Genomic DNA, 12,170 nt, shown 5'->3' on the forward strand with positions numbered 1-12,170 from the left:
ATAAATCAGGGACAAACTGCTAGTTTGTTTGCGAGATTTAAATAACGACACAGCTTTGGGATCACTTACCATCATGTCATGCCATGACCTGACCAAGGATATTTATCGCTTTATGCCTCTCTGGTTAAGACCAGGTGACACTCAGAGGTAAGACTATTTTGTGTCTAACACTGAAAATGAATAAAGAGAGAACTCAACTAATCTGTTTTTCTGTTTCTTAGACTCCATGGCATCAACGAAAGGATTTCCATAAAGAACTACGAGGAGTACGTCACATTTTACTTTAGTCTGATTCAAAACTGTGACATTCAGAATCTTCCTAATCCTCACAGTTCTGTCCATGAACTCTGAGGAACTGACGGCAACAAATCAAATAGATGCAAAAACACTCTGCTGAACGACTTTCTCCTTTTGTCACTGGATCTGAAACACAAAACGATTCTGCATTTTAGAGCCGGGATGTAAGATTTTCCAATAATTAAAATGTCCCTATTAACAACTGACCATTTTAATAAAATAACAATTGGACAGATATGTGTGTCTCTTTCTGTGATGTGTTCATGTGTACATTATAATGGTAGCATTTGATAGTATGATTTACTTGCAATAATCATGCAGACAGTTTGGCTGCTAAAAACAAAAATAAAACTCCAGTATCTTGAGTGGCAGATGGTGTGATGGTCTCGGGAGTAGAAGAAGCAATATAGCAGTATTTGATTTAGTAGTTTTTGCTGTGGTCTCTGAGGTAGCAGTAGTAATAGTAGCAGTTGCCGTTGTGGTGGAAACTCCTGTATCTGTTGTGGAAGAAATGAGTCACATATTGTCATTTAGTTTTCAGATTATTTAATTGCCTGACTATGCCGGAGTTGAGCTGCTGGGATTTCACTTACACCATTCAACAGCACAGAAGAGTTGCTCCTCTTCACAAACTTTGGGTTTACCTGAATCCAGACGTTTCCACAGATGACTGATAAGGGGGTAATATCCCTGGTGACAGAAACTCCCATTAAAATCATCCATGTCACCAAAGACGCCTCCAAATAATTTGTCTTTCACGTATTTCACATATTCATATGAAGACAAACCGGAAATGAAATAAAACATAGTCATAAACCTGACATCCCATACCCAATAAAATCAATTTATATGAATAACCCAATTATTTAGATCGAACAGATATTTCAGCTTCACCTCGTAGTCGGGCCACACGCCTTGTTACCCGATGTAAATGCTGTTAAGAGTTATACTGAAGGATTTGGTGCCCCCTACATCAGTGGAGCTTCTGGACAGGATATGAAGCAAATCCCCAAAACAAGCCTATGAGCATCTTACCCACCTATTCCAGTATTGCATTGAAGTGTCCTGTAATGTGGAGAAACATACAACTTTATTTATTGTGAGTATTAACTCCCACATATTGAGCTACAATCCCCCTATATATGTTTCAAGGGAACGAAAAGTGTCAGGGCTTTGTCTGTGGTACCTACCTCGTTGAAACTGACTCACAATAAGGTAAGAAAATGTTTTTTCTTTCTGTTGCACTTTTGTTTCCTGGCAGCAAGATCAAAAGGATTCTCTGGAAGGCCGTCTTTGGGCTCGTCACCTTTGATTATTACCTTCCCAATTAGATAATAATTGAGTTGGCCCCTGTCAGTTTGTGGTGTGTCAGCATGATGGGACATGGGCCAAGAAACAACCCATTACATTTTGGTGCAGATCTCAAACACTGCCAGTGAGGGGGCTTTTGGACATTTTCAATAATTAGTGAATGGTGATAATGAAATAAATCAGGGACAAACTGCTAGTTTGTTTGCAAGATTTAAATAACGACACAGCTTTGGGATCACTTACCAAACAGCCTCACTCAACAAACAAGTAAATCAAGAATAGCTTTGCTGTCAGTGGTACTGGGGTTAAAACGTCATGGGATCAGACTCTGCCAGGTGTCAGTCTTGTCATGGCCTCTCCCCAAGAGGTACAGAGTTCACTTAAGAATGTCATGCAGTGGAACAGATAAATACCAGATCTGTTAATCCTTATTAATTGATCTGTGAGTCTACTGCATATTCCCACTTTAGTGGTTTTAACCATTGGATCACACCAATACATTATTCTTCCAGTCAAAATTATTTACATAAATATCTTGTACATTATACAATATAGAGCCCCAGTAAACAACATATTTATAGATATATGGGAAGCTGGTTAAGTATACGATTATTAATTAGAAGAGGAGGTGAGAATAAATAAGTTTCTACTTCTTCTCACTTCTTTTGGAATATTTAGATTGAATCTTTTTTTGACCCTGATCACAATTCGTAAATAATACTTATTTCACTTATAATTTCTCTTTTGATGTACATATAATTTCTGCCCCCTGTAGACATATATGCCCCAAGTTATCCGGTCCTCTAAATCGCAGTAGGATGATCATGGTTTAATACTGGCTTGTATTATTTCAGTATGAAACTGTAGTCTAGTGTTATTTGGTTTTTCAGAAGCTTTTGCCCGGTTAAATTGATGAACTTAATAAACGCGACCACCAGAGCAGTTTTAAGTGAGAATATTTTATATTAAGTCACAGACACGTGTCAAAACTAAGGCAGGTAATTGTTGCATCTATTCAAAACACAACCACATAACCCCCAAATTTTTAACACAGCTGCTTCTGCATCCACAACTCTGAACAGTGACATGGATCTATGGGATTCTTCTGTCTAATCCTCAGATTAAAAGTGTCATGGTTCTGCACATACACAAGCTGGCAGTATTTCTTGTTTCATCTTATATGTCACTTCCTGTTTTACTTTGACGCTCACTCTTTTTCCCGTGGTCTTTTAGGTAACCTCACTGATTACCTTCCCTCCCCTATTGTGTTACACCTGCGTCTAGTGAACCTTCAGTTAGTATATAGAGTCTGCATCTCCTGTTCTGAGCCAGGTCGACTCGTCTCTTGCGTAGAGTTCCAGCCTTGTATTCACACCTAGTCTTGTCTAGTGTTTTTGACCACGTCTTGTGTTGAGCGAGCTAGCCTTAGCCTCACGATTTTGATACTTCTGCATTGTCTCTTTGCCTTTGTGTACTGAACCCTTACCAGAATAAAGTTGCACTATCTGTCATTATAGGGAGACCTACGGATACTTGTCTTTGGAATAAACGATCAGATCCTGTTCCAACAAGCTCTGAATATCTCATGAGAAAGTCTGATCTGATCAAAATTGATTAAATTCATTACTTATTTTGTTATTTATTTACTCCTGTTCCTCTGATTCTGCCTTCTCTCTTATGAATTATTTGCTCAATGTCAAAAATCCCAGTAATAATGATTGTAAAAAACGATTAAAATTGTAATCTTTTGTTGTCTGCAATTTGAAGAGTCTGTGACATGTGAAGGGGTTTATTATTTATCATGTGTCACAGATGTCTAACATTTTTTGCTCTGTTGTGTGTTTTTAGTTTGAGGACTGCCCCAAATATTGCATAATTCCTGTCTGTCATCAGTTCTGCTTTACATGAAAGCTGAGTCCAGTATCTCAGCATGCAATGGAGAATTTAGGTTCAGGTTTCTTTGATTATATTCGTCACAAAACAAGACTTAACTTGAATAAATAAAAGAATACACTTCACATTGTGATTTTTCACGTCAATGACACACTCATTATGTGATAAATCTGTTATAAGACAAGCAAAAGAAGAGAGAAGGGAGAGAGAGAGATTGTGATATGGGAATCGTTTAATGGAATTGAGTGAAGGGTCTTCTTTCCCACAGTCCCTTTTATCTCATAAGAAGGAAAAACATACAGTAAATACAGGTACGATTTAAGGACAGTATCAGCACACGGTTGCAACACAGTACAGTTGTTTGTATGACATGTTAATTATAAAAATAAATAATGTAAATTCAACATACATGGATTAGAAGACATTTTCTCGGTGAAGGGAGATTATGGAAATAAAACTGTAAATGTTCAAAGTTTCGTATATAATGTTAACAAATTATGTGTTGATTTGTGAGGCTGAAAACAACTTAATGACCATAAGAAATTGTAGTTATACTAATTTGTAATAGTGACTTCTGCAGTTGATGAGGATAAATATTAAAATATAACATGCAATTCTAAGGTTATTTGCATTTTTTGTCTTTTTTCTTGAATGTCTTTCCAATTGGACACTTTAGGAGCACTGGTCCTGAACAGTCGTAATAAGTAGTTTTGTCTGAGGGATTGGGGAACAGCCCCGTCGTGTGTCCATTACAGCCACCTTGAACACGACTGGTAGTAGTAGGAGCTGTGGTAGTGGGAGTTGTGCTGGAAGTAGTGGGAGTTGTGCTGGAAGTAGTGGGAGTTGTGGTGGTGGTAGTTGTGGTCATTGTAGTTGGAGTAGTTGTTGTGGTAGTGGGAGTTGTGGTGGTAGTAGTTGGAGTAGTTGTTATGGTAGTGGGAGTTGTGGTTGAAGTAGTTGGTGTTGTGGAAGTTGGAGTAGTTGTGGTGGTAGTGGGAGTTGTGGGCGTTGTAGTGGTAGTTGTGGTTGTAGTAGTTGGAGTTGTTGTGGTGGTGGGGGTTGTTGTAGTGGGAGTCGGAGTAGTTGTTGTGATAGTGGGAGTAGTTGTGGTAATGGGAGTTGTGATTGGAGTTGTGGGTGTGGTAGTTGTTGGCGTTGTGGTAGTGGTTGTGGTAGTTGTGATTGGAGCTGTGGGTGTGGTACTTGTAGTTGTAGCAGTTGTAGTTGCTGTGGTGGTAGTGGGAGTTGTGGGTGTTGTAGTGAGAGATGCTGTTGTGGTAGTTGTGGTCATTGTAGTTGGAGTAGTTGTTGTGGTCATGGAAGTTGTGGTGGTAGTAGTTGGTGTTGTGGTAGTTGGAGTGGTCGTGGGTGTTGTAGTGGGAGATGCTGAAGTGGTAGTTGTAGTAGTTGGAGTTGTTGTGGTGGTGGGGGTTGTTGTAGTGGGAGTTGGAGTAGTTGTGACAGTGGGAGTAGTTGTGGTAGTCTGAGAAGTTGTGGTAGCAGGAGTTGTGCTGATGGGAGTCACTGCTGTGGCTGTGGTAGTTGTATCGCAAGTGCTGGTTTTTTTCTTGAATTCCTTTCCAACTGAACACTTTCTGAGCACTGGCCCTGAACAGTCGTAATAAGTAGTTTTGTCTGAAGGATTGGGGAACAGCCCCGTCGTGTGTCCATTACAGGCACCTCGAACACGACTGGTAGTAGTAGGAGCTGTGGTAGTGGGAGTTGTGCTGGAAGTAGTGGGAGTTGTGGTAGTGGGAGTTGTGCTGGAAGTAGTGGGAGTTGTGGTGGTGGGAGTTGTGGTCATTGTAGTTGGCGTAGTTGTTGTGGTCGTGGGAGTTGGGGTGGTAGTAGTTGGAGTAGTTGTGGTGGTAGTGGGAGTTGTGGGTGTTGTAGTGGGAGATGTGGTAGTTGTAGCTGTGGTTGTAGTAGTTGTTGTGGTAGTGGGAGTTGTGATTGGAGTTGTGGGTGTGGTAGTTGTGATTGGAGCTGTGGGTGTGGTAGTTGTAGCAGTTGGAGTTGCTGTGGTGGTAGTGGGAGTTGTGGGTGTTCTAGTGAGAGATGATGTTGTGGTAGTTGTGGTCATTGTAGTTGGAGTAGTTGTTGTGGTCATAGGAGCTGTGGTGGTAGTAGTTGGAGTAGTTGTTATGGTAGTGGGAGTTGTGGTTGTAGTAGTTGGTGTTGTGTTAGTTGGAGTAGTTGTGGTGGTTGTGGGTGTTGTAGTGGGAGATGCTGAAGTGGTAGTTGGAGTAGTTGGAGTAGTTGTGGTGATAGTCGGAGATGTGGGTGTTGTAGTGGGCGATGCGGTAATGGTAGTTGGAGTTGTTTTGGTGGTGGGAGTTGTGGTAGTGGGAGTTGTGATATGAGTTGCGGGTGTGGCAGTGGTAGTTGTTGGCATTGTTGTTGTGGTGGGTGTTGTGGTCGTTTCAGTGGGAGTTGTGGTAGTGGGAGTTGTGGTCATTGTGTTTGGAGTAGTTCTTGTGGTTGCAGGAATTGTGGGTGTTGTAGTGGGAGATGCGGTAGTGGTAGTTGTGGTTGTAGTAGTTGGAGTTGTTGTGGTGGTGGGGGTTGTAGTGGTAGTTGGAGTAGTTGTTATGGTACTGGGAGTTGTGGTTGTAGTAGTTGGAGTTGGAGTGGGGGTAGTTACACTAGTTGTGATGGGAGTTGTGGGTGTTGTAGTGGCAACTGCGGTAGTGGTAGTCGTGGTTGTAGTAGTTGGAGTTGTTGTGGTGGTGGGGGTTGTGGTAGTTGTAATGGGAGTTGATGTACTGTGAGTTGTGGTGGTAGTGGGAGTTGTTGGTGTTGTAGTGGTCATTGTAGTTGGAGTAGTTGTTGTTGTAGAGGGGGTTGTAGTGGGAGTTGGAGTAGTTGTTATGGTAGTGGGAGTTGTGGTTGTAGTTGTTGGTGTTGTGGTAGTTGGAGTAGTTGTGGTGGTTATGGGAGTTGTGGGTGTTGTAGTGGGAGATGCTTTAGTTGTAGTTGTAGTAGTTGGAGTTGTTGTGGTGGTGGGGGTTGTGGTAGTGGGAGTTGTGATTGGAGTTGTGGGTGTGGCAGTGGTAGTTGTTGGCATTGTTGTTGTGGTGGATGTTGTGGTAGTTTCAGGGGGAGTTGTGGTAGTGGGAGTTGTGGTCATTGTGTTTGGAGTAGTTGTGGTTGCAGGAATTGTGGGTGTTGTAGTGGGAGATGCGGTAGTGGTAGTTGTGGTTGTAGTAGTTGGAGTTGTTGTGGTGGTGGGGGTTGTGGTAGTGGGAGTTGTGATATGAGTTGTGGGTCTGGCAGTGGTAGTTGTTGGCATTGTTGTTGTTGTGGGTGTTGTGGTCGTTTCAGTGGGAGTTGTGGTCATTGTTTTTGGAGTAGTTGTTGTGGTTGCAGGAATTATGGGTGTTGTAGTGGGAGATGCGGTAGTGGTAGTTGTGGTTGTAGTAGTTGGAGTTGTTGTGGTGGTGGGGGTTGTAGTGGGAGTTGGAGTAGTTGTTATGGTACTGGGAGTTGTGGTTGTAGTAGTTGGAGTTGGAGTGGCGGTAGTTACACTAGTTGTGATGGGAGTTGTGGGTGTTGTAGTGGCAACTGCGGTAGTGGTAGTCGTGGTTGTAGTAGTTGGAGTTGTTGTAGTGGTGGGGGTTGTGGTAGTTGTAATGGGAGTTGATGTACTGTGAGTTGTGGTGGTAGTGGGAGTTGTTGGTGTTGTAGTGGTAGTTGTGGTCATTGTAGTTGGAGTAGTTGTTGTGGTAGAGGGGGTGGGAGTTGGAGTAGTTGTTATGGTAGTGGGAGTTGTGGTTGTAGTTGTTGGTGTTGTGGTAGTTGGAGTAGTTGTGGTGGTAGTGGGAGTTGTAGTGGGAGATGCTTTAGTTGTAGTTGGAGTAGTTGAAGTTGTTGTGGTGGTGGGGGTTGTGGTAGTGGGAGTTGTGATTGGAGTTGTGGGTGTGGTAGTTGTTGGCATTGTTGTTGTGGTGGGTGTTGTGGTAGTTTCAGGGGGAGTTGTGGTAGTGGGAGTTGTGGTCATTGTGTTTGGAGTAGTTGTTGTGGTAGTGGGAGTTGTGGTTGCAGGAATTGTGGGTGTTGTAGTGGGAGATGCGGTAGTGGTAGTTGTGGTTGTAGTAGTTGGAGTTGTTGTGGTGGTGGGGGTTGTGATTGGAGTTGTGGCAGTGGTAGTTGTTTGCATTGTTGTTGTGGTGAGTGTTGTGGTAGTTTCAGTGGGAGTTGTGGTAGTGGGAGTTGTGGGCATTGTGTTTGGAGTAGTTGTTGTGGTAGTGGGAGTTGTGGTTGCAGGAATTGGGGGTGTTGTAGTGGTAGTTGGAGTAGTTGGAGTTTTTGTGGTGGTGGGGGTTGTGGTAGTTGTAATGGGAGTTGTGGTTGTGGGAGTAGTTGTGGTAGTGGGAGTTGTGGGTGTTGTAGTGGGAGATGCCGTAGTGGTAGTTGTGGTTGTAGTAGTTGGAGTTGTTGTGGTGGGAGTCATTGCTGTGGCTGTGGTAGTTGTTTCGCAAGTGCTGGTTTTTTTCTTGAATTCCTTTCCAGCTGGACACCTTCGGAGCACTGGTCCTGAACAGTCGTAATAAGTAGTTTTGTCTGAAGGATTGGGGAACAGCCCCGTCGTCTGTCCATTACAGGCACCTCGAACACCACTTGTAGTAGTAGGAGTTGTGGTACTGGGAGTTGTGCTGGAAGTAGTGGGAGTTGTTGTAGTGGGAGTTGTGGTGGTGGGAGTTGTGGTCATTGTATTTGGAGTTGTGGTCGTGGGAGTTGTGGTCATTGTTTTTGGAGTAGTTGTTGTGGTAGTGGGAGTTGTGGTTGCAGGAATTGTGGGTGTTGTAGTGGGAGATGCAGTAGTGGTAGTTATGGTTGTGGTAGTTGGAGTTGTTGTGGTCGTGGGGGTTGTAGTGGGAGTTGGAGTAGTTGTTATGGTACTGGGAGTTGTGGTTGTAGTAGTTGGAGTTGTAGTGGCGGTAGTTACACTAGTTGTGATGGTAGTGGGAGTTGTGGGTGTTGTAGTGGGAACTGCGGTAGTGGTAGTTGTGGTTGTAGTAGTTGGAGTTGTTGTGGTGGTAGGGGTTGTGGTAGTTGTAATGGGAGTTGTGGTAGTGGGAGTTGTGATTGGAGTTGTGGGTGTGGCAGAGGTAGTTGTTGGCGTTGATGTTGTGGGAGTTGTAGTGGTAGTTGTGGTTGTAGTAGTTGGAGTTGTTGTGGTGGGAGTCATTGCTTTGTCTGTGGTAGTTGTCTCGCAAGTGCTGGTTTTTTTCTTGAATTCCTTTCCAACTGGACACCTTCGGAGCACTGGTCCTGAACAGTCGTAATAAGTAGTTTTGTCTGAGGGATTGGGGAACATCCCAGTCGTCTGTCCATTACAGGCACCTCGAACACCACTTGTAGTAGTAGGAGTTGTGGTACTGGGAGTTGTGCTGGAAGTAGTGGGAGTTGTTGTAGTTGGAGTTGTGGTCATTGTAGTAGGAGTAGTTGTGGTGGCAGTGGGAGCTGCGGGTGCTTTAGCTGGAGATGCGGTAGTTGCAGTTTTGGTTGTAGTAGTTGGAGTTGTGGTGGTTGGGGTTGTGGTAGTTGTAATGGCAGTTTTGGTAGTGGGGGTTGTGATTGGAGTTGTGGGTGTGGCAGTGGAAGTTGTTTGCATTGTTTTTGTGGTAGTTTCAGTGGGAGTTGTGGTAGTGGGAGTTGTGGTCATTGTGTTTGGAGGAGTTGTTGTGGTAGTGGGAGTTGTGGTTGCAGGAATTGTGGGTGTTGTAGTGGAAGATGCGGTAGTGTTAGTTGTGGTTGTAGTAGTTGGAGTTGTTGTGGTGGTGGGGGTTGTGAAAGTTGTAATGGGAGTTGTGGTTTTGGGAGTAGTTGTGGTAGTGTGAGTTGTTGGTGTTGTAGTGGTAGTTGTGGTCATTGTAGTTGGAGTAGTTGTTGTGGTAGAGGGGGTTGTATTGGGAGTTGGAGTAGTTGTTATGGTAGTGGGAGAAGGATGGTCGCATCTCTTGAGGTTTTTCTTGAAGACCAATCCTTCTGGACACTTTTGGAGGTGCGCTCCATCAGGGCCACAGTTGTAAAAAGAACCTGGGTCTGATGGATTTGGGAACAGCCCCGCTGTCACTCCATTACAGGCACCTTTACCCCTAATTATAGTAGTAGGAGTTGTTGTGGTAGTGGTAGTTGTGGTTGTAGTTGTGGTAGTTGGAGTAGTTGTGGTGGTAGTGGGTGTTGTAGTGGGAGATGCTATAGTTGTTGTTGTAGTAGTTGGAGTTGTTGTGGTGGTGGGGGTTGTGGTAGTGGGAGTTGAAGGTGTGGCAGTGGTAGTTGTTGGCATTGTTGTTGTGGTGGGTGTTGTGGTAGTTTCAGGGGGAGTTGTGGTAGTGGGAGTTGTGGTCATTGTGTTTGGACTAGTTGTTGTGGTAGTGGGAGTTGTGGTTGCAGGAATTGTGGGTGTTGTAGTGGGAGATGCGGTAGTGGTAGTTGTGGTTGTAGTAGTTGGAGTTGTTGTGGTGGTGGGGGTTGTGATTGGAGTTGTGGGTGTGGCAGTGGTAGTTGCTGGCATTGTTGTTGTGGTAGTTTCAGTGGGAGTTGTGGTAGCAGGAGTTGTGGTCATTGTGTTTGGAGTAGTTGTTGTGGTAGTGGGAGTTGTGGTTGCAGGAATTGGGGATGTTGTAGGGGGAGATGCGGTAGTGGTAGTTGTAGTTGTTGTAGTTGTTGTGGTGGTGGGGGTTGTGGTAGTGGGAGTTGTGGGTGTTGTAGTGGGAGATGCGGTAGTGGTAGTTGTGGTTGTAGTAGTTGGAGTTGTTGTGGTAGTGGGGGATGTGAAAGTTGTAATGGGAGTTGTGGTTTTGGGAGTAGTTGTGGTAGTGGGAGTTGTTGGTGTTGTAGTGGTAGTTGTGGTCATTGTAGTTGGAGCAGTTGTTGTGGTAGAGGGGGTTGTATTGGGAGTTGGAGTAGTTGTTATGGTAGTGGGAGTTGTGGTTGTAGTTGTTGGTGTTGTGGTAGTTGGAGTAGTTGTGGTGGTAGTGGGAGTTGTAATGGGAGATGCTATAGTTGTAGTAGTTGTAGTTGTTGTGGTGGTGGGGGTAGTGGGAGTTGTGATTGGAGTTGTGGGTGTGGCAGTGGTAGTTGTTGGCATTGTTGCTGTGGTGGGTGTTGTGGTAGTTTCAGGGGGAGTTGTGGGAGTTGTGGTCATTGTGTTTTGAGTAGTTGTTGTGGTAGTGGGAGTTGTGGTTGCAGGAATTGTGGATGTTGTAGTGGGAGATGCGGTGGTGGTAGTTGTGGTTGTTGTAGTTGTTGTGGTGTTGGGGGTTGTGATTAGAGTTGTGGGTGTGGCAGTGGTAGTTGTTGGCATTGTTGTTGTGGTGGGTGTTGTGGTAGTTTCAGTGGGAGTTGTGGTAGCGGGAGTTGTGGTCATTGTGTTTGGAGTAGTTGTTGTGGTAGTGGGAGTTGTGGTTGCAGGAATTAGGGATGTTGTAGTGGGAGATGCGGTAGTGGTAGTTGCGGTTGTAGTAGTTGGAGTTTTTGTGGTGGGAGTCATTGCTGTGGCTGTGGTAGTTGTTTCGCAAGTGCTGTTTTTTTTCTTGAATTCCTTTCCAGGTGGACACCTTCGGACCACTGGTCCTGAACAGTCGTAATAAGTAGTTTTTTCTGAGGGATTGGGGAACAGCCCCGTCGTCTGTCCATTACAGGCACCTCGAACACCACTTGTCGTAGTAGGAGTTGTGGTACTGGGAGTTGTACTGGAAGTAGTGGGAGTTGTTGTAGTTGGAGTAGTTGTGGTGATAGTCGGAGATGTGGGTGTTGTAGTGGGAGTTGTGGTCATTGTAGTAGGAGTAGTTGTGGTGGCAGTGGGAGGTGAGGGTGCTTTAGCTGGAGTTGCGGTAGTGGTAGTTTTGGTTGTAGTAGTTGGAGTTGTGGTGGTTGGGGTTGTGGTAGTTGTAATGGGAGTTTTGGTAGTGGGGGTTATGATTGGAGTTGTGGGTGTGGCAGTGGAAGTTGTTTGCGTTGTTGTTGTGGTAGTTTCAGTGGGAGTTGTGGTAGTGGGAGTTGTGGTCATTGTGTTTGGAGGAGTTGTTGTGGTAGTGGGAGTTGTGGTTGCAGGAATTGTGGGTGTTGTAGTGGGAGATGCGGTAGTGGTAGTTGTGGTTGTAGTAGTTGGAGTTGTTGTGGTGGTGGGGGTTGTGAAAGTTGTAATGGGAGTTGTGGTTGTGGGAGTAGTGGGTGCTGTAGTGGGAGATGCTGTAGTAGTAGTTGTGGCTGTAGTACTTGGAGTTGTTGTGGTGGGAGTCATTGCTGTGGCTGTGGTAGTTGTTTCGCAAGTGCTGTTTTTTTTCTTGAATTCCTTTCCAGCTGGACACCTTCGGAGCTCTGGTCCTGAACAGTCGTAATAAGTAGTTTTGTCTGAAGGATTGGGGAACAGCCCAGTCGTCTGTCCATTACAGGCACCTCGAACACCACTTGTAGTAGTAGGAGTTGTGGTACTGGGAGTTGTGCTGGAACTAGTGTAAGTTGTTGTAGTTGGAGTAGTTGTGGTGATAGTCGGAGATGTGGGTGTTGTAGTGGGAGATGCGGTAATGGTAGTTGGAGTTGTTTTAGTGGTGGGGGTTGTGGTAGTGGGAGTTGTTGGTGTGGCAGTGGTAGTTTTTGGCATTGTTGTTGTGGTGGGTGTTGTGGTCGTTTCAGTGGTCATTGTGTTTGGAGTAGTTGTG

The 12,170-nt window shown here is 44.6% G+C and overlaps 1 protein-coding gene across 1 annotated transcript; it reads right to left on the reverse strand.

Annotated features, from left to right (window-relative positions):
* Nucleotides 1-718: 718 nt before the first annotated feature.
* Nucleotides 719-10,841, reverse strand: LOC133004655 (mucin-2-like; the record flags this gene model as incomplete). The annotated part of the gene is made up of 8 exons (XM_061074128.1): nucleotides 719-794; nucleotides 4,261-4,328; nucleotides 4,656-4,984; nucleotides 5,182-5,450; nucleotides 6,015-6,634; nucleotides 9,611-9,755; nucleotides 10,143-10,506; nucleotides 10,727-10,841. Coding segments are annotated over 8 exons (1,986 nt in total), but the record flags the coding sequence as incomplete, so codon positions are not given.
* Nucleotides 10,842-12,170: the final 1,329 nt, after the last annotated feature.

The sequence above is a fragment of the Limanda limanda genome, chromosome 7 (assembly GCF_963576545.1).
Source record: "Limanda limanda chromosome 7, fLimLim1.1, whole genome shotgun sequence".
NCBI lineage: Eukaryota > Metazoa > Chordata > Actinopteri > Pleuronectiformes > Pleuronectidae > Limanda > Limanda limanda.